Here is a 27506-nt window from a genome sequence, read left to right as displayed (position 1 = left end):
TAGGTACCTCTCCATCAGCAAGGCTAGAGCTACTCCGTGCAGCAAGCGCCCCTGTTCAGGCCCCACGTGTCATGACTGTCTGTCCTTCTCCGGGGCAGCATTCAGACACCCCACAAACAGTGGGCATGTCAAGCCTCCTCAGCTATTGGGGGACTCCCTTAAGACAGACCAGGTTTAAGGTGCCTCACCCACCACATTTGAGCACAGCCAGGGGGTGACTGAAAACAGTGCCAGCCCTCGGGAAGGAATGAACCGAGGAGTTGTCAGAGGCCATCTGAGAAACACCTGACCTCAACAGAACCTGAGATTGCCCAATGTGGGCTACAAGGGCCTAAGACAGATCGGTTTATTTTAACTTCAAAGAGCTTACTGTCTCCAGCCAAAGGGAAGCAGGCCACTGAGGAAGAGTGGGAGAGTTCACCCTCGCTGCAGGAACAGCAGCCTCCATGCGCCCAGAGGCGGCACTTCCCATTCCAGCCCCATCCTGCTTGGAAGCCCCGGGGCTTCAGGTCACTGGGTTTTCTACCCCAAGGGCAACTGCAGTCAACTGGCCTCTCTTGTCTTCTAAAAACCTTAGCCAGCCTTCGGGCAGTTCGGATCTCATCCTCCACTCAAAGCCTTCTGGCTTCCACACCTAAGGTGATCCTCTGTTCCTCTACAGGGGTAACGCACCTATTTCACTATTCACTGGGAACCTCTCCCGCTTTGTGCTTTTGGGCTTCATTTAAATTTCCACCGGCTCTCTGGGACTGGGAAGTCCCAGATGATGGGCTGGGGAGTCTCTGCACCTTCCAAAATGATGGATAAGGGGCCAGGCGCTGCTTGGTGCCAGGACACAGTAGTTGGCAGGTTTGCTAATGAGGAATGTGCTAAAATTGTTTTTGAAGCAATGATTTCAAGATTCTTTTAAATAAAGCTTGTGGGTAGCGGGGATACATTATTTGACAGATGGATTTTCTTTCACTTCAGGATCTCATTTTTGAAACCTGAATTTGACATGGTGTGTGAAAAATATGTGCATGTGTATACTTTCTAAACATCTAGTTATATTTGAGAACTTTACAAATGGCCGAGGGTTAAATTCTTTAGTTATATTATCTTTAACACCACGTATGTCTCAAAGAAGAGAATTCAAATTGCCATTACAATGTAACCTAAGAAGACGAAGACACAGAAGTATCGGATGAGATAGTGTCAGAACTCCTGACTCACACTTCTATGGGCACATCTCATTTTTATGTAAGTTTCTTAATGCATGAAAGTCACATTCATCATCTCTCCCTTCCACAGATGCTTAACTCATTTTAGAGCTAGAAGGGGCCTGGGGATCATCTGGTTAAAAGCATTCTTTTTCTTTTCTACTTGAAGACTTCTGATCCTAGAAAGTGAGGAGGGAGTGCGTCACCGGTGCATCATTTCGCCTCCAGCCAGAAGGTGCATTTGCAATTGTAGGGCCAGCCAGCAAGTCAGTTACCATCAGTTTTGAAAGTGTGCACTACCTGGTCAAAAGTTGGTCATCATCACATCTGTAATTTAATAATTCATCAATACTTTCACATATGAAATGCTTGCTAGTATTGATCACCATGCATTACCTAATTTTGTTTCAACTTATACATTACTGTACATTCTCAATAAAAGGCATAGTCACTCATGAAACATGCTTAAATGATGAACTCAAGACTCATGAACCACAATTATGTCCTTATTTTTTATACTTAGGTTTAAAATCTCTGCATAGGAAACGCAAGTCCATATTTTATATGCAACTTAAAGATGTTCAATTTTTTTCATTATAAAGGCTTTAATAACACTCTAAAGCTGGACTTCATTTAAGAAGGTTTTTAAACTGAAGAAAAAGTACACACTTTAAAATTCAGGCACTTGCTTGCTGACACAGTGTGTGTGTGTGTTGCTGATCCCAGTTCTAAAACATCTCCAGGCACAGCCTTCCACCCAATTTTAGCTGCTCTGTGACAGGCTCTCAGCGTGTACCCTAAGGGCAAAAATGCACAAATGCTTCACAGAGAAGGAATTAGGTGGCACATGCTTGTCTCTTTGATGCACTTCCAAGAGTGGTGTTAGTCTGAAGGCTTTTCCTAACACAAGGAATGTTACCTTCTTGATGAGGGACCGCCCTGCTTCCTGGGTGTGCAGGCTGCTGGCCGGAGCCTTGCTGCCCTCCTGCCTCCTGCTGAGTCTGTTTCTCCAATCTTCCTCCCCGCTTTTCTTCAACAGTGCCAATCTAGGAGGAAAACATGCCAGCCACAAAGAGTTCAGCACCAAACTCTTCCTTGTGATGGAACCATAATCTAGGTAAGTGAGAATGCTTTGGCCAAGACATGACCACAGCCACCTCATTTTAACATTTTGAATTTCACTTATTCTGAAGACAGCATGTCTGGAAAAATAATAAAATCCCTTTTCTAAGATGGCCCCGAAGACTTTACAGTTGATTGAAACACAGAGTCGAAATGTGACTTGCTAGATAAAAGATGCACCGTCATCCCAGCCGAGGAATGTCTGTTCCTTGGCCTTGGGCTGAAAGCAAGAGAACGGTCCCCAGAGAAAAATGTCTTCTAGCGAGGCCTTCTGGTCACTTGGTGAAATAACATTAAAGGTATAAAGCTGTGTTACAGAAAATGATGCAGACGTGGGCTTAAAAAATTGTTTTTTAAACAAAGCGTTATATAAAAGATATGCTATCACTAGTTTATTTTTCTGGTGTTGTTTAAAGGACATGGCTACATATAGCTTTCTTATTCTCAGGTGTGACAAAAGAGCTGAAACAACTGAAACAAATAATGATTGTGGGTGAGAGAGAGCTCATCAATGATAAGCCAAAAATAAAATTAGAAGAGAGGGTTTATTGGAAGATAATATTTTGATTATTCTTTTTTAAATTGTCATGTATTATACTATAGAATTTAGGATCAGCAAATCTATATTTAAAGGTAAATATTATTTTATCAAAATACTTAAAATGCTTTATTACATAAGAAAACTATGCAATAGACTCTGTCAAGGACACCTTTAATTGTTTGCTTTTATTTCCACCTGGGTTTTAATAAAATAATGTTTCTGAGGCTATCCAAAAAAAGAAAAAACAAACCAAAAAAACCATAAAGTTTGCCAGGCCTGGTGGCTTCCGCCTGTAATCCTAGCACTTTGGGAGGTCAAAGTGGGTGGATCATGAGGTCAGGAGTTCGAGACCAGCCTGGCCAATATGGTGAAACCCCGTCTCTACTAAAAATACAAAAATTAGCCATGCGGGAGGCTGAAGCAGAGGAATCACTTGAACCTGGGAGGTGGAGGATGCAGTAAGCCAATATCGCGCCACTGCACTCCAGCCTGGGTGACACAGTGAGACTGTCTCAAAAAACAAACAAAAAAAACATAAAGCCACGAAGCACTTACAGTCTCTTAATATCATCCCTTTCAATTAGAGGTAAAATTTGATGTTTATGACTGTTTCTCCTTAGGTGTTCTAAGCCCTGTTTTTTTCCTACAAATGAATTTGATCTTTCTTATCCATCTTCTTTAGACAGAAACTATTTTCTACAAACCCATTTTTTAAAATTGTCACTTCAACTTTCCTCAGGGGAAGGATATATACAAAAAAAGAATCTAATTAACTGTTACTAACCTACTTTAGCTCAATGATGATGTGACTTGACAGGAAGCTGCTTGAATACTGGAATCCTGAAAGGTTATTTTTCACAAACATGAGGTTGTTTCATCTAACTGTATTGCGATGAATGAAAAAACATTTTTACGCTGGACAAAAAAACATGGGAAAGATAAAATGTAAAAAAAAAAAAAAAAAGGTGATGATCATTAAACTCATTTGAGCTTATGCTCAAATAATTTAAAGAGCAGGGAAAAACCAAATAACTAGATCCCTTTCCCTCTGTGCCGCACCTGATGGGCTAGGTCTTATTGATATCACTAATGCATAATCCATAAATGGTATACATATTTTTTATTCATAAATATTAAATCCATAAATATTTTTTATCCATAAATATTTTTTATGTTTATGAATTTGTTTTAGACAGGGTCTTCCTTTGTCACCAGGGCTGGAGTGCAGTGGCACAGTCATGGCTCACTGCAGCCTCGAATTCCTGGGCTCAAGCGATAGTCCTGTCTCAGTGTCCAGAGTAGCTAGGACGACAGGTGTGCATCACTGTGCTTGGTTACTTTAAAAATTTTTTATTTTGTAGAGACAAGGTCTTGCTATGTTGCCCAGGCTGGTTTTGAACTCCTGGGCTCAAGCAATTCTTCCATGTCAACCTCCAGAGTAGTTAGGATGACAGGTGTGGACCACTATACTCGGCTAATTTTTAAATTTTTTATTTGGTAGAGACAGACTCTTGCTATGTTGCCCAGGCCAGTTTCGAACTCCTGGCCTCAAGCGATCCCCCTACCTCAGCCTCCCAAAGTGCTGGGATTACAGGCGCGAGCCACCGCCCCTAGACAACAGTGTATTTTTAAGCAGCACATCAGCTGTGATCCCAATTTGGCCACTAACTCCCTGTGAGTACCTCAGTTCTGCCTCCTGTATCTGCCACATCAGGAGCTGGACCAGATAATCTCTAAGGGTCTTTCTTCCAAGCTTCCCGATTCCCATTAAATATATGTTTTGGAGATGGGATGAGATATATCCTATGATAAAAGTTTTGTTACGCTAATAAGAAAACAAATTTTGTACTTAAGAATCCGGAGACATCTACGTATGTGTACATAATCACACCTGTATTTGTCTATTTACTCAGTCAAACAATGGGAAGTAAGCTGTGAAGAAAAGAATCCCCCAAAGGAGGCGGGAGCTTCGAACTCTGGGCCTGCCCCCTTCCTCAATCTCTTCCTTCTCCCCACTTCCTTTCTGTTTTCCTCTTTCTGCTAAGTGGCAGCAGATACGAATCTCAAATGCCCGTTCTCTAGAACTGTGGTAAGGCTGCCTTATCAATCTCATGCAGATCCCTTTGGTCAAGGTCTCATTTAGTCCTAACTCCTGTAATTCTCAAACGTTGAACAACACCCTGCACGCTACAAGAGCTACTTCGTGGGCTTGGACATGAAGTTTAAATTCCTTCAAGAGTTTTAATCCGCATCATTTCATAATATATATATGACTATGATTCATCTTTTCTCCAATTATTTTGAATGAGTCAGTTTTATTCTAATAAAATAATCTCACAAAATGAAATCGTTAAAAGAAATTGGTATTTGCATGCTGTACTTGAGCTTTCAAAGCATCAATAAACGAGACTTTCAAAAAGTAAGCATGCCAGCACTTTAATACCCAACTGAGAAGGAAGAAGTCCTTCCAGTTCATCATCTCGTGGAGCCAGGCACTCATCTCATTGATATTCTCCTTGCAAACTGGCCTCAGAACCAGCTTCTCTCACTTCACCTTCGACCCAGGCCAGCAGCTGCTCCTCTTGACCATCCACCTTGTTAATCAGGTTGGATCCAAATGATGAATTAAAAAAAATCAAATTCATCTTCCTGAGTTTTTTAGAAGTCATGAGCTCCGGTCTTTGAAGACCTTCTGAAAAAGAAGCTCTCAAAAGTCTGGGGCAAGGACACCAGCACCTGTGTCATCGGACGGTTTCCCTGGTGGTTGCTTTGTGGCATCTAAAATTGACTTGGAAAAACCCAAGCTGTGGCATCTGAGATCACCGCCTCATCCACCTTATACTCTGCTGATCTGCACGGCGACCCGAGACACAGGGAACTGTTATCCCCATTCCAACCCACAAGGAACGTGGGAACATCCGGGTCAAGAATTCCATTGGCTGAGGTCACACTGGATGTTAGTGGGCAGAGAGACGTGACTGCAACCCTTGCCTGCCTGTGCTTGCTTCACTGTGGTAGAACGTTAGCTGACCAGACACATTTTTGTCACATTGTTTTAGGAATGGCATAGAATTCTGGCTTTCTTATAAGGCTTTTCCCACCATGGGAAGGCCTCCAAAGAATTCCTCCATTCTAAAACCCTGAAATTTTGCTTCTACATGTGCTGGCAGAGTTACCATTAGGGACTCCGAAGACTACAGAGTAACCAGAATAATCTGGAAGAAACTGTGCTTCCATGGAGCCCACATGGCGCTTGGAGCCAGCCCTTGCCTCCAGCCTACGGAGCACCTGATGAATAACTCGTAAATAACACACACTAAAACTTGAGTGGGTTCTTCCTGTCCCTTTAGATTTCCTCATTGGTGTCCACCACGCTGCGGAGGGAGGGAGATCTTCCCAAATGTGTTCCTTCCTCCTGTGAGCTCACAGCCTTCCGGCTCACCGCAGACCGCCAGGCTCTGAGAGGGTCGAGGAGCTGACATCTGGGTCTACACAGGACATAAATTCCTGCTGGTGCAATTCAAACAACTGTCAGCGCTTCTAACAACTGCCAAGCCGAAGTGCTGTTTGCAGGACTGTGATGCTGGGAGCCTGGGCAGCAGCTTGGCCTGGGGCTGTGTAAATCCAGGGAGAGGCATGACTTACCCGACGCCTGGTCCAGGGCCACCATGACAGGTGCCTGCCAGGCCACCCGGGGAAACAGTGCCTCTTCTTCCATACCTCACACTATTCCAGCAGGGAATGCTGGCCTGAGAGCCCTGCTTGGTGAGAACAAGGACTTTAGACTCAGAGCAGTCAGGGCTGGGTCAAACAGGAGACACGACAACCATGTGCCCCTAATATTAAATAAGGTGTGTTTTCTCTCTCTCTTTTTTAGAATTCTCCCTTCATTTTAGAGAATTATAGGCACCCCATAGATTTCAGATAGGGCTAACCAACACACATAAGTACTTATATTTGATCTTGGTCTTTGCTGGTTCACAAGTTGGATAAGTGAACAAACTAAAGTATTTTTTAAATGAGAGACAAATCAAACATTGGAAAAGGTGGGCCGGGTATGGTGGCTCACACCTGTAATCCCAGCACTTTGGAAGGCTGAGGTGGGAGGATCGCTTGAGGCCAGGAGGTGGGAGAGCAGCCTGGGCCACAGAGCAAGACCCTGTCTCTACAAAAAAAATAAAAACAAAAAATAAAAAGTCAGCTGAACATGGTGGTGTGTGCCTGTAGTCCCAGCTACTTGGGAGGCTGAAGTGGGAGGACCATTTGAGTCCCAGGAGACTGAGGCTGCAGTGAGCTATGATCACACCACTGCACTCCAGCCTGGACAACAGAGCAAGATCCTGTCTAGAAAAATAAAAGAAAAGAAGAAAAAGAAAAGGAGGGAGCAAAAGGGAACTGTTGCTCTCTTCTTACCCCTACATAAATCTAGGGCCCTCTGGTGGCTGAAATTTTCCCAGCTACAGAGTAAGAACCTGGAGTTTGTGGCCAGCAGGTGTGCATGCTCACACATTCAATTCTGAATACATTTCCGGGCCATTCACGGAAACTTTACAGCCACCCTTGAAAGCCTCAGATGTCCACAAAGCCCAAGCTAAGAAGCTACATCTTTCCAGTATCTCAGTTTTAAAAATGAGAATTTTGGCCGGGCGCGGTGGCTCAAGCCTGTAATCCCAGCACTTTGGGAGGCCGAGACGGGCGGATCATGAGGTCAGGAGATCGAGACCATCCTGGCTAACACGGTGAAACCCCGTCTCTACTAAAAAATGCAAAAAACTAGCCGGGCGACGTGGCGGCGCCTGTAGTCCCAGCTACCCGGGAGGCTGAGACAGGAGAATGGCGTGAACCCGGGAGGCGGAGCTTGCAGTGAGCTGAGATCCGGCCATAGCACTCCAGCCTGGGTGACAGAGCGAGACTCCGTCTCAAAAAAAAAAAAAAAATGAGAATTTTACAGTAGGATTAAAACTTTCAGAAAAATACAGATCAACTAGAATTTACCAAAAAACAGGCAAGTAAATCAGGAATTATTGCTTAGTGGGTAGACACAGGACTTCTTCAACAAAAGTCCTAAGTCCTGATGGACAGAATATTCCCAAAGATGGGAAGGTTCCTTTAAAAGCCTTTGAAAGAAGGGGGCATAATATTAGTATTTTCCACTGGGGAATACCCCAGGGATATTTTCTCATGTGTAAAACATCAGAACTTGTGTATGAATGACATTTATTCTTAATTTCCTTAAATGATTTCTCTTCTTCCTCACCAAACCAGTTATCAACACTTGGGTTTCTGGGATGAAACTCTCTTCGAGCCCCGTTTCCATGGAAAAGAACTTCAAGCCTCAATAGGCCCAACTGCTTCCCCGATTGAAGACATCCTTTGCCTCACTGCACTGACCCCTCTGCCCCTTCCCTAGGCCCCTCAGCCTGCCAGGTCTGAGTTTTCATGAATCTTGAGTAAACGAGAAAGTCAATCAGATTTAATAATCTTATTAATTTGTCAATTGAAAAAGATGGCATCTATTATTTTATAAATAATGTTCAAGAAGCTTGGCTTAAAACTAGAAAGAAGGGCCAGGCATGGTGGTGCACGTCTGTAATCCCCACACTTTGGAAGGCTGAGGTGGGAGGACTGTTTGAAGCCAGGAGTTCAAGACAAGCCTGGGCAACATGGTGAGACCTCCCAACTCTACAAAAAATCTTTTTGAAAAAATTAGCCAGGCATGGTGGTACGTGCCCTGCAGTCCCAGCTACTTGGGGAGACTGAGGCAGGAGGATCACTTGTGCCCAGGAGTTCGAGGCTGCAGTGAGCTGTGACAGCACCACTGCACTCTAGCCTGGGCAACAGAGAAGACCATGCCTCTAAGAAAAATAAAGAAAGAAGGGGCCAGGCATGGGCTCACGCCTGTAATCCCAGCACTTTGGGAGGCTGAGGCAGGCAGATCATGAGGTCAGGAGATGGAGATCATCCTAGTTAACATGGTGAAGCCCCGACTCTACTAAAAATACAAAAAATTAGCTGGGCATGGTGGTGCACGCCTATAGTCCCAGCTACTTGGGAGGCTGAGGTAGGAGAATTGCTCGAACCCAGGATGCAGAGGTTGCAGTAAGCCAAGATTGTCCTATTGCACTCCAGCTTGGGTGACGGAGGAAGACTTCATCTCAAACAAAAAAAAGAAAGAAGGAAAAGAAAAGAAGACTTTTCATTGTGGTTTGGTATACTCTTAGGCAGTCTGAAATGTATCTAGAAAAATAAGAGTGGTCAGTGCCTAACAAAGCATGCAGACTTCTGTGTGGTGGGAGGTGCTGAGGCAGGGTGGAGGTTGGCAGAACTGTGGGAAAAGGTGTTGGAAATGGTTCTCCTAATATGGAGTTGACAAGACTTTTCTTCACCCAGTTTTCCTGTCACTATTGATTGCATCATGTTTTTTACCTACTGAAGACTTTCTCCTTTTTTTGGTACAAATTTATGTGGTGCACGAGAATTTTGTTACACATATAAAATGCAAAGTGATCAAGTCTGTATTTAGAACGTCCATCACCTGAGTACAATACGTTTTTATTGAGTCACTCTACTCTGCTATCAAAGCCTGAATTTATTCCCCCTATCGTATCTTTTGCTGCTTAATTCATCTATGTTAAGGGTTAATAAGGAAAACACATCCCCAAGGTAATTTACTTCCAATTCTCTGTATCTGCCTCATTTAAATATATTCCTTTGCACCCTATGTCATTCTTTTGAAAGAAATTAGGCTACTGTGTTATTTGATGCTGAAATGCAATCTTTCAAGCTATTACCTGACATACAATTTCTAAACGCAGTTCAGAAAAGTCATCCATTTTACAATCTGTAAAGGCAACAAAACTTGGATTCTAAGCCCAAAGACGTATACCCTGTAAGTAAATTTATCTTCACTCCCTCTACACAAATTTTACACAAGTCACAAGTGGTTTGTGCATTCAGTATGAACCCTGTGTTTCTAAAAGGGGAAGAGTCAAAATCTCAGCTCCTGTCACTAGACAGTCCAAGAATTTAATATTATAAAAGACATTGGGACAGTGGAAGCAAATAAATAAAGCAAAAGTCTGTTTCTGTTTGTTTTCTCATCTGCGTCTGGAACCGGCCCTGCTGTCATTACCAAACCAGGCTCACGAGCAAAGGCAGTTCACTCTCAAACACCTCAGCTTCCCCAAATTACTCCAGGACAACAGCATAGCCCTGTTAGAAGCTGAATGTGTGATTTTATCTCTTTGCCCATCACCCAGATCGTTTTCTAAAGCAAGCTGCAAGCTCCTCCCTGAGACAATTACTTTTCGCTCACCGAATCTCATTACCTTTCTTTAATAGACATGGTTTTGCTGGGTGAGTCAAGAAGGCCCTCCCCTGTCGGCGTTTTGATCTCTCCAGCAGCAAACATCGCACATGGATTCTTGCAGAGCTTCTCCTGTGGCTGTTCCGAAGAATCCTGGGGCTTCCAGGACACTGGGGCTGCGGTTTGAGCAACAGTTTTCCCAGCAGCTGTCCCCGTCTGCTCGGAAGTGAGCTCCCCGAACTCTGCCGCTGGGAAGGAAAAGAGCAGCATCAGCACTGAACTCCTCAGGCGAACGTTCGTCCAGCGCTTCGCCCCCAACAGCGCAGCTCTGGGAGTTCAAGCCGTGGACACAGGGCGGGTGACCCAATCCACTGGGATTTATGCAAATCTGCAGCACGCTACACTCGGAGAAAACCAAACTTCCCGGAGGGTTACCCACGCGGCAAAATGCTTCGTGGCAATTGGTTTCTCTCCTGTGTGCGAGACACAGGAAGTCAGCTTTAACCATTTACTCCTGAACGATTCTAATTCTCCAAAACAATACTTTAACATTCAAATGCAAACCCCTCTTATAACTTACGCTGTACTGTTTCACGCAAAAATAGAAGGAGGATGAAAGGCCCATGCAGTGTGGCTTGCTAGCCTGCAAAACAGGCGCGCAGGAAGAAACACTCTAGCGATTCGGAGACTGGGGTCAAGCCTTTCCTTAATTCCTTGTGCTTACCCAGCCTGGACCTTCGGGGTCATCTATTTCTAAAAGGGGCCACCAGAACGAACCAGCTCAGAAGGCCATTGTGTGAGTGACGTGACCAAAATCAACAGAATCCCTATGAAGATGCGTGAAAGTGCTTCCGGTGGTTTTACTGCTGAAAACTTGATGTATCCTCTAGTCAGATCTGGGGTAGAATAGGATTCCCACTGAACTTTTAACCAATGCTAGCTGTAAACTGCTTTTAGAACTTTGTTAAAAGCAATCATAGACACACAGGACAAATCAAGCAGAAACTAAAACCCAGTGGCTTTCTAAAGTTTTAGGGGCACTAGTCATTACCTCTTAGTGAAAACTTCCTTTTCATAACATTCTCCACCTCCACCTTCTCTTCAAAGGGCAGCCTGTCCCCCAAGTCCAAGTTTCCTTGTGCATTAGTTTTAGCCATGGAAAATTCCTTCGGTTCGTCCCCAAGGTGGGTGATGGGAGGATTCGCCCGTTCCAGGCTTCCTTTTCTGGGAACGGCATATTTAGGTTCCTTATGGCTGTCTCCTTCCCTGGCTCTGTTCAGGATGGGGTAGGACACTTCTGCTTCCTCAAAGGACCCATACTTCTCCATCCCACTGTCTCGACTTGTCAAAGCTCTCTTGCTTTCTGTCTCTCCATATTCTCTCAACATTCCCTTGTTCCCGCTACTCTCTACCAAGGGCTGCCAAGCTTGTGATTTCAGAATGCTTCTAACTGGAGAGTCCGAATTTTCTATTGAAGAAGAAAACTTATAGTCAGTGGCACTTGCATTGTCGTCAGGAGGTGGCTTCGTGCGAATATCCCCGGCATACATTGGAGCAACCGTGGAAGCTATGGTAGACACCGATGTGTTCACGGCAGGTGAGAAAGGAATGAGCTTTCCACTCTGCACCTGGAACGACACAGTTAAAAAGTAAAAAAGCTGCTTGAAAAATATCCCCTATATAAATCCTGGTTTATGAATTGACAGAAGCTGAAATACTTGATTTGATGCGGTTTCACTGTTTCTCTTACTGGAAAACCATTCCTGGACATAGTTATATAATAAGTTTCATTAAACAAAATCCTCTGGGTGAAATGCAGTTGTGCATACTATTTTTTTCTCTCCAAAATGGACTCATTCTACATATTTCCGCAAGCAAGGTTTGATAACAGAAAAAGAGCAACATACTTGCCAGAGTTATCATTTTTAGGAAGAAAGCTATCACCACATCACCTACAGGCAGCAGTTTCCTGGCAGAGCACCTTAATTACATCACTGACCTTGGAGGAATATTGCAGTGCAATAATTGAAGAACACATACACAAACTGCAATCAGACTAGAGCACACGCACCTGCTCCACCTCTCCCAGCGTGACTGGCTGAGTTTGATAGCGAGCGTTCATTCTCCTCTGTCTTATGTCTATTCTGTTCCGGGTAGAAATCGCTTTCGAGACTGGCTGGGACAATTTGTTAAACAAGGCCAACTTTTCGGCTAAGCTTAGAGTGGAGGAATCAGGTTCTCCTTGCTCAGCAAGCTCTTTGCCCTCATTTGTCTGGTCCTTAGCTAAAGCCTTTTGGTGAGCAGAGGCCTGTAATCTGAAAACAATAAAATGTCAGCAACAAAGGTACCAACAAACAAAAGCCCACCGCTAAGTTTCTATGTTAACTTTCTGCCAAGTGTCACAGCATTTTGCAAAGGGCTTCTTTTTCCCTAAACACATCTAGGACACAGGCAGGCAGCTGTTCAGCTACTCAGCAAGCAGAGTCAGCACAGGACACTTAGGATCACCGCTTCTACAAAGAGCAGACTCTGAGCTCTGAATTATTTCTACAAAACGAATTTCCTGTTTAAGACATTGAAGTCAGCTTGGCTATACCTTATCGTAGACAGACAGGTGGCATTGTTAGTATCCTAATAAATAGAATGAAAGGGAGTCGCAAAGCATTACCTATGGTGTATTTAGACCTCATGTAAAGACGTGGTTCAGAAGGTGGTCTTTCATGTTAAATAATTAGGAAATGATATAGTCATCTGTCAACAATGTAATAACAGAAGGTCTTGATTTTCACTTGCTAAAGACAAACAGCTTAATTCTTAAAGAGTCACTGCTTCATTTTAGCATTAGCTTTTACTCTTATAGGTTCCTACCAGTTTTCTAAAAGGTACTTAAATCTGCAATTTCCAGTAACCAGAGTAGTAAAGAAAATTTCAGGTGATTATAAATCCCTCCAACTGGCCAGGTCCAGTGGCTGATATCTATGCAAGGCCAAGGCAAGAGGATCACTTGAATTTAGGATTTGGAGACTAGCCTGGGCAACATCGTGAAACCCCATCTCTACAAAAAATATAAAAATTAGCCAGGCTTGGTGGTGTGCACCTGTGGTCCCAGCTACTTGGGAAGCTGAGGTGAGAGGATCGCTTGAGCCTGTGAGGTTGAGGCTGTAGTCAGCAGTGATCAAGTCTGGGTGACAGAGCAAGACTCTGTCTCGAAAATAAATAAATGAATACATAAACTAGTAAATAAATAAATAGCTCCCTCCAACTTCCAGCTAGAAGAGAAGGAAAGCCTGAAGTCTTCACCATCACTGTGAATCTCTAGAGGTTTTTCATGCAATATACCTTCTGCCCCCGACCAATCCGATTCTCAGATCTAGTAAAGGAGATATTCTGCCTTGACTCCTGTGAATCCCCAATGCACAGGCTGTCCCAGGCGAAACAGCAGTCAGCCTCCATGTTCCAGGTGTATAATGAGGCCAGTGACAAAAAAGCCACCTGAGCCTCAGAGTCCTCCGTGGACCTCGTGCAGTAACCAGGAGGGCAGGGAAACCCACTTCTCTGAGAGGGCCCTGCCTTGGGTGTGCCAGCTTTATCCCTGCACTGCCATTATTTTTAGCTTTTGTGGTTTGGCTCACATAACAGTAAAATGAAGGGATGTGACCTGGTGTAAGGACATAATTTTAAAGCACCACAATCTAAAACACGATGGTAAAACATCTACGTTTAGACAGTATAAATTGTTATTTTCCCAGTCCCAAAATATAATGGCATTGTCTCTCTATAAATTAGAAAGAGGGAGGAGTATTTTCAGCATGTATTTGTGTCTACAGGTGTTTGAAAAAGACTGGGTCTTACCAGCATTTCAACATTCAGATTAATGTCCCATTTTTCTTTTCTTTTTCTTTCTTTCTTTCTTTCTTTTTCTTTTTTTTTTTTTTTTTTTGAGACAGAGTCTTGCTCTGTCACCAGGCTGGAGTACAGTGGTGCGATCTCAGTTCATGGCAAACTCTGCCTCCCGGGTTCAAGCGATTCTCCTGCCTCAGCCTCCCAAGTAGCTGGGATTACAAGCACATGCCATTATGCCCAGCTAATTTTTGTATTTTTAGCAGAGACGGGGTTTCACCATGTTGGCCAGGATTGTCTTGATCTCCTGACCTTGTGACCCACCCGCCTCGGCCTCTCAAAGCGCTGGGATTACAGGTGTGAGCCACCTCGCCTGGCCAATGTCCCATTTTTCTATTAATCTTTATTAAGTGCTACAACAGTGTTTAGATGAAGAACAAAATTTTTGAGGGATGACCATCATTACGAAAAACAAACAAAGCAACTGGATACGTGAGTTAGTGTGATTCTAGTTCTAACACATAACATATGCAGAGAGACGAAGTGTTTTCCCACGCATGCCAGCATGTAGTTATCAGCACCTTGCGCTATGACAAAACAAAATGCCACACATTCTGAACAACTCACGTCACTGACTTGTTTGTCAAACAAACGACAGACATTCAAGACTTTAGGATGCATCTGCTGTTCGGCACCTTTGCACCGGGTGCCGCATGCATCTGTATCTGTCCAGTACCTGGCAGGCTGCACAGCACTCCTAGCTACAGTGGGGCTAGGAAGTCTCGCCATTACAGGGTGGGTGCCCCCAGAACACGAAGCAGGGATAGGTTCACTTTAAAAGGAATTGCCAAAGAGGAAACATTCATAAGGAGAGAGAAGAAAAGAAACATTAAGGATAGCATAGTTTTAAATTCAGAAACGTTAAATCAAAAATTTTAACAGAATTTTTTGCTCATTATTTTTGGGGAGAAAAAATCACGGAAGAACTTGAAAAGCAAATACAAACTCAGGAAATAAGAGATAGCAGCTACCCAAAGCAAATGGGGTAAGAATAGGTGTTCAGAGCTGGGAGGATTCACTCTGTCTCGAGAATATATGTCTTGGTGTTAAAAAAAAAAATTAAAAAAGCAAATATTAGCCATCAAAAAATCAGTAGATTATGTCTGTGTTTTAGAATATTGTTTTCAATCTAAATTTTTTCTTTCTGTTTTTTTTTTTTTTAATCAAAAAAAAATTTTTTGGAGATGGAGTCTGACTCTGTCACTAGGCTGGAGTGCAGTGGCACGATCTTGGCTCACTGCAACCTCTGCCTCCCAGGGTCAAGCAATTCTCCTTCCTCAGCCTCCCAAGTAGCTGGGACTACAGGTGCATGCCACCTCGCCCAGCTAATTTTTGTATTTTTATTAGAGATGAGGTTTCACCACGTTGGCCAGGATGGTCTCAATCTCTTGACCTCGTGATCCGCCTGCCTCAGCCTCCCAAAGCCCTGGGATTACAAGCATAAGCCACTGCGCATGGCCTTTTTTTTTTTTTTTTTTTTTTTTTGACAGAGTCTCACTCTGTCGCCCAGGCTGGAATGCAGTGGTGTGATCTCAGATCTCGGCTCACTGCAGCCTCCACCTCTTGGGTTCAAGCAGTTCTCCTGCTTCAGCTTCCCGAGAAGCTGGGATTACAGGTGTGCGCCACCACGCCCAGCAAATTTTTTTGTATGTTTTAGTAGAGACGGGGTTTCACCATGTTGGCCAGGCTGGTCTTCAACTCCTGACTTCAGGTGATCCGCCCACCTCTGCCTCACAAAGTGCTGGGATTACAGGTGTGAGCCACTGCGTCCGGCCTCAATCTACTTTTTAAAAGTATCAGTGTTCTTATACAATCTATAGGCACATCAAGGTAGATTTATTGAGCCTTAAAATGGGATTAATTTTTCTTATATTTACTGTTTTGCTCCCATGGGTGTCTGCTTCTTATTTTACACCAGCAATTCAAATATTTCTTTTTAAAAAAACAAACTGATTTGCAAAGAGTTTCTAATGAGTGCAAGGATATACTTAGCTACAAATGCACCAAGAAACTGAGGAACAACTTGGGGAGGAACTGCAGGCAGCTGATCTAACAGCAGGTCCACAGAATGGGGCACTGACAAAAAGGCCTTTTGGGATGTCAATAACCTAATGGGATGAACTTTTTTTTTTTTTTTTTCAGGAAGGGTGTCTGTGTGTCCAAGATAAGCACAAAACCAATTAACAACTTCAACAACAACAAAACTAGGCTGGGTACAGTGGCTCACACCTGTAGCTCCAGCACTTTGGGAGGCTGAGGTGGGAGGATCACTTGAGCCCAGGAGTTTAAGATCAGCCTGGGCAACATGGCAAAATCCCATCTCCACAAAATACAAAAATGAGCCAGGTGTGGTGGTGGGGCCTGTAGTCCCAACTACTTGAGAGGCTGAGGTTGGAGGATCAATTGAGCTCAGGAGGTTGAGGCTGTAGTGAGCCAAGATGGCATACTGCATTCCAGCCTGAGTGACAGAGTGAGACACTGTCTCAAAAAAACAAACAACGCCCCCTCAAAAAATAATAAAAATTTTCACTTGATTGAAGCAATGATCTCTGAACGAATTACTCTGGGAAATTAATTCTGAATTTATTGAAACATATTATTCAAAACAAACTTCTGGTTGTTTGGAAAGTTATCAAACTGCAATTTAATTTTTAGAAATTTCTGGCAATTAATCCCAGCACTTTGGGAGGCTGATGCAGGTGGATCCCCTGAGGTCAGGAGTTTGAGACCAGCCTGGCCAACATGGTGAAACCCCATCTCTACTAAAAATACAAAAATTAGCTGAGTGTGGTGGCACATGCCTATAATCCCAGCTACTCAGGAGGTGGAGGCAGGAGAATCGCTTGAACCCAGGAGGCGGAGGTTGCAGTGAGCCGAGATCCTGTCACTGCACTCCATTCTGGGTGACAGAGCGAGACTCTGTCTCAAAAAAAAAAAAAAAAAAAAAAGAAAAGAAAAGAAAAGAGATTTCTGGCGATTAAGAACAAAACAAACCCTTATCTTTTAGAAGGGCATACTGGGATATTTATGGATGAAATGGTAAGACCTCTAGTGTTTGCCTGAAAATAGCACAGGAGGAAAGGGGAAGTGAATGGGACACGGGCTGAGCATCGCCGGCCAGGAGGGGGCCAGGAGCGGGTGACCGTGGAAGCTGGGTTTCATCACAGGAATCCACCAAGTTTCATGTTTCTATTTTCCGTTGTCAAAGAGATTTTTAAAACACCAATATGCAGAGACAGAAACAAAATAGAACAAAACTCCTTTCAAGTTTTTCTAGAAGATACACATCCCATTACAGTTTAGAGAGACCACAGTAAACAAAACCCCTTAGTACTAACTTCTCTGTGGCTTTTAGCTAAACCACCTCCCCAATGCCTCATTTTCATTGAATACTCTTTAAATGTATATATATATTTAAAAAAAAGACATTATAGCCAAGGCTGAGAAGTCCCGAGGGCACTTACGTGGCTGCGATGACCACCTCCTCAGTGGTGATGGGCTGGGTGAGGGACCTGTCCTGCAGACGGCGTAGCCTCTGCTCCACAGCTGCATTTCTTGAGCGTCGCTTTGGAACATTTTGTTCATCAAAAGATTTTTCCATCTCCTAAGATTAGAAACATTGTGGAACCCTTATAAATTCAAGGAAAGAGCTGGGTATGGGGGCTCATGCCTGTAATCCCACACTTTGGGAGGCCAAGGAGGGAAGACTGCTGGAGGCCAGGAGTTCAGGACCAGCCTGGGCAACAAAGTGAGACACCCCATCTCTACAAAAAATGCGTAAATTAGCCAGGCATGCTGGCACAGGCCTGTAGTCCCAGCTACTTGGGAGGCTGAGGTGAGAACATCACTTGAGCCTGGGAGGTTGAGGCTGCAGTGAGCTATGATCACATCGCTGCACTCAAGCCTGAGTGTCAGAGTGAGACCCTATCTCTAAAAAAATTTAAAAATAACAAAGAAATTCAAGGAAAGGAAATGAGGGCGGTAAAAAGTCTTTACTCTGTTCTCCTACAGGACCTACAGGAGGGGTCACTAATGAGCACCTCATATCATTGTCAGAAGTGTACACTCATGCTGTGTCCACGAGGTGGCCACAACCAGCCAAAGATTAGGAAGAAAACAACAGGTGGGCCAAAGCCGGGAGGGCCTTAGCATGCCCAGAGGCGCATGAAGTAGGCTGGGGCCATGAGAGTCTCCCTCCCTAAGGCTGACAGTTTTTATTTTTTTTGAGACCGGGTCTCACTATGTTGCCCAGGCTGGTCTCAAACTCCTGGCCTCAAGTGATCCTCTTGCCTTGGGCTCTCAAGTAGCTGGGATTACTGCATCCAGTAGTGATCTCTATTCAAGCACATCAGCACGGCTTACCCTGAAAAGCAACCTCTTGGCGGCAACACTTAGCTTGGCTCGTTCATCCACCTTTTCTTCATCTGCAAAAAGCCACAAATTAAAAACCGGACATCATTAGAAAAGGTTAAGTTCGGTCTCCAAAAAATCTTTCAGGGCTAACCTAGAAATCTTTAAATACAAGAATAGGTGCACCAAAATAATAATTGGTGGTAGTTTCCCCTTGCAGGGAGCCCATTCTTCCTGCTCAGTGAAAAGGTACTAATTTCCCTTGCAATTCAACCCAGCCAAACCAAAGCAAACTCTGTCCAAGGATTTCTACTCTAACTTTAGTCCAATCGAGATTTCACAAATATATTTTATGGGGGGAGTTTCTTTTATTTTTAAATAGTAGCAGCAGCACAACAAGAAGAACCTGCTCCTTTGGTTTGAATTAGTTGTTTTTATACTGGTCACTGTATGATTCTCTAACTGTGCTCAGAAAGAAGGGAAACATCGTCTGAAAATTTCAACTAGATTTTATTATATTCACAGAATGAAAACCTGCAGCAAAGGGAGACAAGATGCTCCATCATCTTATTCTCTCAAAAAGCCAAAAACCTTATTATTAAATCCAGTCTAGAGACAATAAAGAAGAAGGAAAAACAGGGAAACAGGTACTTGCCATCGATAGCTGATGTTTCTGAATGTGAAGTGCACCTAGGAAAGACATTAGCAAATAATAATAAATTAGCAGCTGGGAGCAGAAGATCGAAATAAAACATCATATTGAAAGTAAAAATAAAAATGCAATTAAATTCTTTTAAGAAAAAACCTCCTGCTAGCAATTCTAGTTGTGAAAACACACATACAGTTGTGAAGTGACACTGGAGCATGTGTGCACACAATCCCAGCCAAGTACACACCCCGTGGAGAGAGATCAGGCATAAGAACAACTTATTAAACACCACTGATGACAATTTTCTAGACAAATCTTACCATTTTTAATGCAATAGTAAATGACACTTTAGTTTAAAACTCAAATACAACAAGTAGACGAACATTTAGAAAATGAATATAAAATTCTTCAGTTATTTTCCCTGTAAAATCTGGTGAACATGCAATCTGGAATCTAATTTAACAAGAAAGTAAAAAATATTAAAAACATTAAATGAAGAAAAACAATATTTCTTACTTCTTATCATCTGAATGCAACGTAAAATTGTGTATGTATCATAATACCACTGTAAAGGCTAACATTCTTTAAAAAGACTTTTAAATAAGTCAAATAAATAATGCTTATAGATTAGATGGAAGAATTATGGAATCGCCAGCATTCTATGTAAATAGCACCAAGGCCATCAGTGTGGTAAAATTCCCGTGTCATTGCCATGTTCCTGGACCAGGAAACCGCACATACGCGTGCCTACCTATCTGATTCCTTTCGTTCTGCTGAAGTTATAGGTTGGGTTCTAAATCTCTCGGAAGTTTTTCTACTTTCACCAGGAGAAAAATAGCGTCTTGGTTTCCGGGACCCTCTCTCCCGTTCCACACCGGTGGGCAAGCCAGGTCCTTCGGCTGACCTCTCCACCCGTGATTTGCTTTTAGAATCAAAGGGCAGAGAGTATAAGGAAGGCAAACGAAGATAGAGAAAGAGAAGACAGCAAAGGATTATGCATCTCTGTGAGTCAAGGCACAGACACCGCCAAACCCCTCTTCATGCCTCTACCATGCACGTAAGGAAGGAGACATTCCAGAGACCCAATCCGCTGGTTCCCCATTAGTAGGCAGAAGCAGAGTGGTAGTTTTTGAGCCATTTTCCACAGTCGCCCTGCACACACTTGTGAGCTAAGCTAATATGATTCAATGCAGAACACAACACAGGTCGAGGAGTGAATCATTCTACCAGGGACGTGCAAGTGACGCAGCTGGAGGGCGTGTGAAGCATCACCTACAGTTCAGGTCTCCTGCAGGCGTTGGCAGATGCCAGGAACGCACTTCGGAGCTGGGCGACAGAGACCTTTGTGTCCAGCATGCTGATCTCCGCATAGGGCCCTTCAGTCTTGGAGCTGGGCAGCTCCAGCTCTCTCCTGGAAGCTGGGTCCTTATACTTCAAGGCCTGGAGCTGAGGGGGGCCTGTGAAATCTGACAGAGAGCGGGTACGGACCTTGCGCTTTTTCGAGGCTTCCTTGTTGTGACCAGTTGGTTTGGCATCTTGGGACACAGGCTCACTTTGAATGTAGAGAACCATCTCACTCCTGCCTGTCCTCTCAGTGGGCTGGTGCTGAGCTTGAGAGGGGTGTGCCATGCTTTCCAGTTCCTTCTGATGCTCTGAGGTGACTGTGCTCACAGTAGGCTTACCAAAGTCCTCATTTCTAGAGGGATCTTCTGGACTTCTCACAAGCCCATCACCCTCCAAAGCCAGTAGGGTTTTCTTGCTTTGCTGGAGAGCTTCAGTGAAGAGCACATCTTCTTCTTCTTTTTCTTCTTCTCCTCCTCCTTCTTCTTCTGCTTTTGACTCGCAGATGTGGAGAACTGGGCTATCCCTTCCATCACCTTCTAGAACCTTCAAGGTAGGCGGTTTGGGGACATTCTGGGTGGCTGATGCTACCCAGCTACACTCAGATACATTTTCTGGGGTTTCTGGTGTCACCAGCTTGGCGGTGTGACCGGTATCCGCGGGTTGGACATAGCCACGGATTGGCTGTCGTGCAGAGCCTGCTGCCTTGCTGGGGACCCTATCAAAGGCCGAGTGCTCAGACTGAAACGACAGGTAATGGACTGGCGCTGGCTGGTGTCTCCTCTGAGTTATGGACTCTGAGGCGAGTTCAGGGCTGTTTCGAGCACTTTCCTCTTTCACCAATTTTTCTCTAACTTTAACTCTTTAAGAAAGAAAAAGGATTTAAGTTGCAAAGTGCAGTAACGGCCTCACAGGAGGAAAGCATGCGTGATCACAGATTACCAGCGAATGGAAATCGACCCCAAGAGAGAATAACTTGTGAAAAAGGATTTTGGTGTCTAATGTCAACTACTTGTCAGATGATCCTAAGTTGAGTTTCCAATTTGCATATGTATGCCCTGGTGGTGCAAAACTAACTCTAACCCCTTGTAAAAGCTGGCAGGGGTCAGATGCTATCCTGGGGGAGAATGGGTCCCTTCTGACCAAATAAATACCCAGAAGCCACAGAAAAATGCATTAATATACACCACCAGTATGCATTAGGGCAGAATGAGGCTGGTGTCTTGAATCAGGAAGCTTTCCTCACGCACAGGCCCGGAACACGGACTGTGGGGGAAGGTTCCTGGCATACAGACACCTATTGACCAAACGCGGTAATTTCATTGCCTCCTGAAAATGTAAGAGCACTCACGATTATTTACGCTTTTCATTTAGTTCAAGATACAACAACCGCCTCTCTTTTAAAGCACTCAATTAGACATTCACAAGCTTTTTCATGCAATGCAGAGTATATTCATTCATTCAGAAGGCACGTGGCCAGTTTGGGCATCATTATGAATAATTCTAGCGCCAAAAGAATGTTAGAGAAAAGATAGTTGCTGACAGAATTAATGAAGTGAACATTTCCCACCACCATCCCCCTCTCCTGCTGTTATGCTCTTAGTCAAAAACGAATCCCAAAAGAGATGCCGGGCCCTGGGGCTCATGCCTGTAATCCCAACCTTTTGGGAGGCCTGGGCAGGAGGATCATTTGAGGCCAGGAGTTTGAGACCAGTTTGGGCAACATAGTGAGATCCTGTCTCTACAAAAGTGAAAAACAATAGCTAGGTACAGTGGCGTGTGCCTGTAGTCCCAGCTACTTAGGAGGCTGAGGCAGGAGGCCCACTGGAATCCAGGAGTTTGAGGCTGCAATGAGCTATGATTGTACCACTGCACTCCAGCATAGGCAACAGAGAGAGGCTCTGTCCCTAAAAAACAAAAATAAAATAAAAAATAAAGAAAGATTGCTCCAGTTGTTTCTAAAGTTATTCAAATATCTGAGAGCAAAACTGGCATCCTTTTCAAAAGCTACAGACCTTTTCCCATTACTGCAAAACAAAGAAACCAAGAGCTCTGACTGTGGAGAAGGAAGAGGCCTCTGCTCAGATCCCGGCTCAGTCAGATTGGGCTGGGTGGTGCTGGGCAACTCACCTGCCCTAAGTAAGCCTCAGTTGCTTTACCTTTTAAATAGAAATAATAGTGACATAGTGTAATGTGACATTTGCAAAGCACGTGGCTTAGTGCTTAGCAAAGAGTAAACATTTAATAGTGTTATCTAGTTCTTATTTTTGCTTTTTGAAGTACCATGTAGTGGGAAAGGAGACACAATTCCAACTACTTGGGAATGGAAAACTGATTAGGGCTCAGCTTTAAGAAGTAAAGGGGGCTTTTGGAGTGGGAAAAGGGATTTCTTGCAGGCAGAAGAATGTAGACCCTTTACTTAAGCCTAATTGGCAAAAGAAATTATTTATGATGCGCACTGTATGGAAAAGAATAGTTTAATGACAAGTGCACCCTGCTAAATTTGATAAAAACTCCTATTTTTTTTAAACATAAGAGGCAGGGCATCTATATATGCGTCATTAAAGGACAATCCAGACACACACATAGGTGGTGACTATGAACAACTCAGGAAAAGAAAACATTCTGAGTTGTTATTTTTCCCAAAGATGAGCCCGTGTTGGAGGTTTTCATACTTAAAACGTTTGTTAATCAAAAGGAGACTGAAGCGCGGCTCCAGTTCTCCTGTGGAATGCGTGCTTCTGATCGGAGACAATCTGCATGTTGTCCTCAGCCGAGAACAAAGTGACTGTCACAAACTCTGTGTGGGGAGCTTTGTCCTTCCATGACTTACTCATTTTGACTCCTTCCCCCTCTCCCTGCCCCCAGTCTTAAAAATGAAATGATAGGGGGTTTTGTTTGCTTTTAAAACCACATGCCCTAAATTTAACTGTTGAAAATTAACTTCTGGTTTAGAGATGAGGAGATATGAAAGCAAGGAGGTTGGAAGGGCTGGGAGCAGTGGGGAGTTGAGCAGACGGGACGTGGGCTGGTGAGTAAGCTCAGGAAAGCAGCCCAGGGCCTGGCTGGGTGCTCACTACTGCCCCTCACTGGCCAGTCCTATGTGAGTTGGTGAGAAGGGAAAAGCAAAAGGTCAAGGAAAAGGTTTGTCAATCAAGAAAGATTGAAAAAGAAGGGGAAGGAGAGATGCTATTAGCATGGATTAGGGCAAGTGGAGGAGAAAAGCAAATGATTTGAAAATAACTTCCACATGATTTTCAAGTGCACCGGTATTAAAAAGGGCAAGAGGACAGTGAGTGTTAGCTGATGCGTGGAACCGCAGGTCAGGCGGGAAGAAGCAACACTCATGCATGCACACCCCAGAGGCCGGCGTGCGGGTACCTGGACGGCCAGTTGATAAGTGAAGGTGTGTCCCCTTCGGAATCTTTCTGGAGAAACCACTCATGTTTGGGTTTCCCTGTACTATCGTGTACAAAAAACAAAACCAGATAATCTCTATTAAAATGTCAACATATACACAGACTTTACCATAACTTAAAACCTAAAGGCTGATTTTTAGTAAGAATAATCCTCACTTATAAGTGGGAGTTAAACATGGAGTACGCATGGTCACAAAGAGGGAGCAGCAGACACGAAGGCCCACCTGAGGGAGGAGAGAGGCAGGAGGACAGGGATTGAAATACAACCTATTGGCTGCTGTGCTTATTACCTGGGTGACAAAATATTCATATGTCAAAGCCTTGTGACAATTTACCTACATAAGAAATGTGTACATGTACCCCTGAACCTAAATTAAAACTTAAAAAAATAAACAAATAGAAATATTATAGGAAAAAAAAGAATAATTCTGGCTTTTGAAAATGTATAAGCACATTTTGCTACAGAGTTTATATTCACTTCACGGAGTTTCCAGGACATGTGGCTCACTATTAAAATCAAGAGGTAAAAAATGTATCTAAGGCCATTAAATCACGTGTTTTCACAAGTAATTTTAAATTATTAGAAAGGAATCTGTTGGCCGGGTGCAGTGGCTCACGCCTGTAATCCCAGCACTTTGGGAGGCCGGGGTGGGTGGATCACCTGAGGTTAGGAGTTCGAGACCAGCCTGGCCAACATACTGAAACCCCGTCTCTACTAAAAATACAAAAAATTAAAAAAAAAAAATACAAAAAATTAGCCGGGTGTGGTAGTGTGCACCTGCAATTCCAGCTACTCGGGAGGCTGAGGCAGAAGAATTGCTGGAATCCAGGAGGTGGAGGTGGCAGTGAGCCAAGATTGTGCCATTGCACCCCAGCCCAGGCGACAACAGCAGGACTCGGTCTCAAAAAAAAATAATGGAGTCCGTTATAGTCACACTCTGACCACAAATACCAGGCAATTGTCTTGTAAGCAGCTGACTAAAAGTAAAAGGTAATTTAATTTCCATAAATTTTGCAGTGGTACATTGGTAAATAGCCTAATATAAAAAGAGCATCCACGTAAAACAACACATTTCAAATAAAGAAGATAATTAAAATAAATAAAAATAAAATAAAAAAATCAATGAGATCACATTTTTAGTTACTATTACACATTTTCCTTTTATAATTATCACTGAATAATGTGACCAACACAAGAGTTACAAGTACTAATTCAGGTCCATTCTGCCGATATTTATTGAGCTCCTAGTATGTCCAAGTAATGAGCTAAGGAAAGACGAAAATGAATCATAAATCAACATAGCCGTTAAAAACCTTATACTGCAGGTAGGCAAGGTCATATATAATCCACACATTCATTCCTCAACACACGATTGAGTATGACGCCAAGCAGAATGTGAATGAGTAATTACACCAGGCTGAAGGTATTTTAGAGAAACATCATGGGTAAGGACAAACTTGTTTTAACAATGTAAAGCAAGTAAGTCACAGGAGGAACACTCAGATTACTGCCCTGCCTCCTCTTACAATGTAGGGGAAAAAAGGAAATTCTACAGGCTAGTTACAATGTTTACCAGCTCAAAACTTTATGAGCCCATCTGCAAGAATTTTTCAGCACCAGGCTGGAGACACATTGCAGCTCAAAAAGCAATTTCTAAAAGAAAATAAGAGTTATAATCAACTTAATTTTCTAAAATCATTTGGTTTGAGTTTTGGTTGGAGGGGACAGGCAGGTATCGGGAACCGCTATTGTACATCTTGCTGTAACCACTGGCCTCTGTCTCAGTCTAGGGCTTGGACGGATCTGTTTCTCCAGTAAGATCCTCCGGCCTTGCTACTCCTAAAACTACCACCCCACCTCCCAGTCCTCTGCATCACATCAATTTTGCTCACAGCAAATAAAAAGTTAAGATGTATCTAGAGCCATTTCATTTCCAACTATAAAGGGTCCAATTTCTCAACTTTTATTTGATGGGAAGAGTTTGGCACATCACCCGCAGCCAGGAACGAAGGCAGCGCAACTCAGTCCAGCGTGCAGAGGGGAAGAGGGGTCAGCAGACGCCTGCTGTTGGAAATGACATCAAGTTCCTATAACGAATCTGCTGCCTTCACAGGGTTATGTTTAGGCTGAACACTTTCCGTATAATAGAGGGCTTTGTAAACGAAGTGCAACACAACTTTTTGAACATGACCTTCACTGGCAAGAAAAAAACTTGGTCAGCATCACCATCAAACTCCATCAGGGGCTTGTGGAAGCATGTTGGGTCAGTATTTATAAAATGGAAATCCCACACAGACACAGGGGACTTGCTGGGCTCCATTTGCTTGTTACACCTGAGATATGGAACCAGCCAAAAACCAAAGGATTACCGCCAGGGTGGAGAATACTCAAAGTCTGAGTATATAGACAGTCTCCGACTTATAATGTAAGATGTATTGACTTTAAGATGTTCTGGAAGCGATAGGGATTCAGGAGCGCTTGTGCTTAGAATTGTGAATTCTGTTCTTTTCCTGGGCTGGTGGTGTGTGGTGTGATGCTCCCCTGCGATGCTGGGCAGAGGCAGTGAGCCGCCACTCCCAGATTGCCACCAGCCACACAACCGTGAGGGGAACGACCCATCCCCACAGTGTGCTGCGTGACCAGATGACTTTGTCCAAATCCAAGCTAATGTGAGTGGTCTGAGCATATCTGAGGTAGGTTGGGTGTATTAAATGCATTTTTTGACTTAACGTTTCCTTTGTTTTTCTGACTTGCAATATTTTCAAGTTATGATGCATTTATTGGGATGTGACCCCATCATAAGTTGAGGAACATCTGTAAAATAAATCCGAATGTATGTAATAAGAAACAAACAGGCCAGGTGTGTGGCTCACGTCTGCCGTAGTCCCAGCCCTTTTGGAGGCTGAGGCGGGAGGATCCCTTGAGGCCAGGAGTTCGAGCCAGCCTGAGCAACATAGCAAGACTCTGTCTCTATTTTAAAAATTAAAAAGTTAATGAAGGGTGGTGGCATGTGTCTGTAGACCTAGCTACTCAGGAGGCTGAGGCACGAGAATCCTTTGAGCCCAGGAGTTTGAGGCTGCAGTGAGCTATGATTGCACCACTGCACTCCAGCCTGTGAGACACAGTGAGACTTCGCCTCTAATAATAAATAAAAAAAAAAAAAAAACAAATGTATGTGAAGGCATCATGCCTAGGACATAATAAGCCTTTTAAATGTTTTTCTTATCTTCTTCCTTCTTCATAGTCAACACAGCAATGAAAGTTTACAAATTTCTCTTTTTATGTTTTGAAGACATAATACTTAAGGAGACCCAATTCAGAAGTTATGCGATTTTCAGCAGGGTGAGTACAGCCTCACTAGGAGGGCCTGAGTTTGTCTTTAGTACATTTAAAGCAGGAGTGATCTAGAAAAGCATTTTTCCAAGTAAGGGTTTCAGAATCCTTGAGGTTGGCTATGACACGTATTTGGGTGAGGTTATCTGCCATACAACATGAAAATGAGAGAGGGATGAGGAGAGGTCTAAATCAGACACCAACGGTGCACAGGCTGTCCTGGGCACTGCGAAGTGATGATCTCATAGAATGCAGCCACTTCTGAGTCGTGCAGCAGCATCTATACTTTGGTCACTCCCCTCTTCCGTCTCCCACTTCCCCCATCAGACTTCTTAGCTGAGTTCT

General features: G+C 43.6%; 1 protein-coding gene across 6 annotated transcripts in view; it reads right to left on the bottom strand.

The window, feature by feature from the left end:
• Positions 1–27506, bottom strand: part of LOC104668646 (supervillin) — a 286257-nt gene that overhangs the window by 51124 nt on the left and 207627 nt on the right. For 4 of the 6 annotated variants that reach the window (XM_030941487.1, XM_030941488.1, XM_030941489.1 and 1 more), the window contains 11 exons: positions 23790–23870; positions 20344–21270; positions 19819–19989; positions 19074–19108; positions 18431–18492; positions 17533–17672; positions 14745–14840; positions 12240–12483; positions 11220–11796; positions 10191–10416; positions 2119–2245 (listed from right to left, as the gene is read on the bottom strand). In XM_030941487.1, coding sequence (XP_030797347.1) covers positions 2119–2245; positions 10191–10416; positions 11220–11796; positions 12240–12483; positions 14745–14840; positions 17533–17672; positions 18431–18492; positions 19074–19108; positions 19819–19989; positions 20344–21270; positions 23790–23870 — 2686 coding nt within the window. The remainder of the gene's footprint in view (positions 1–2118; positions 2246–10190; positions 10417–11219; positions 11797–12239; positions 12484–14744; positions 14841–17532; positions 17673–18430; positions 18493–19073; positions 19109–19818; positions 19990–20343; positions 21271–23789; positions 23871–27506) is intronic. The other 2 variants (XM_030941491.1, XM_030941492.1) reach the window with 2 other exon arrangements.

The sequence above is a fragment of the Rhinopithecus roxellana genome, chromosome 11 (assembly GCF_007565055.1).
Source record: "Rhinopithecus roxellana isolate Shanxi Qingling chromosome 11, ASM756505v1, whole genome shotgun sequence".
Classification (NCBI taxonomy): Eukaryota; Metazoa; Chordata; class Mammalia; order Primates; family Cercopithecidae; genus Rhinopithecus; species Rhinopithecus roxellana.
This window is presented reverse-complemented; position numbering and strand designations above follow the sequence as displayed.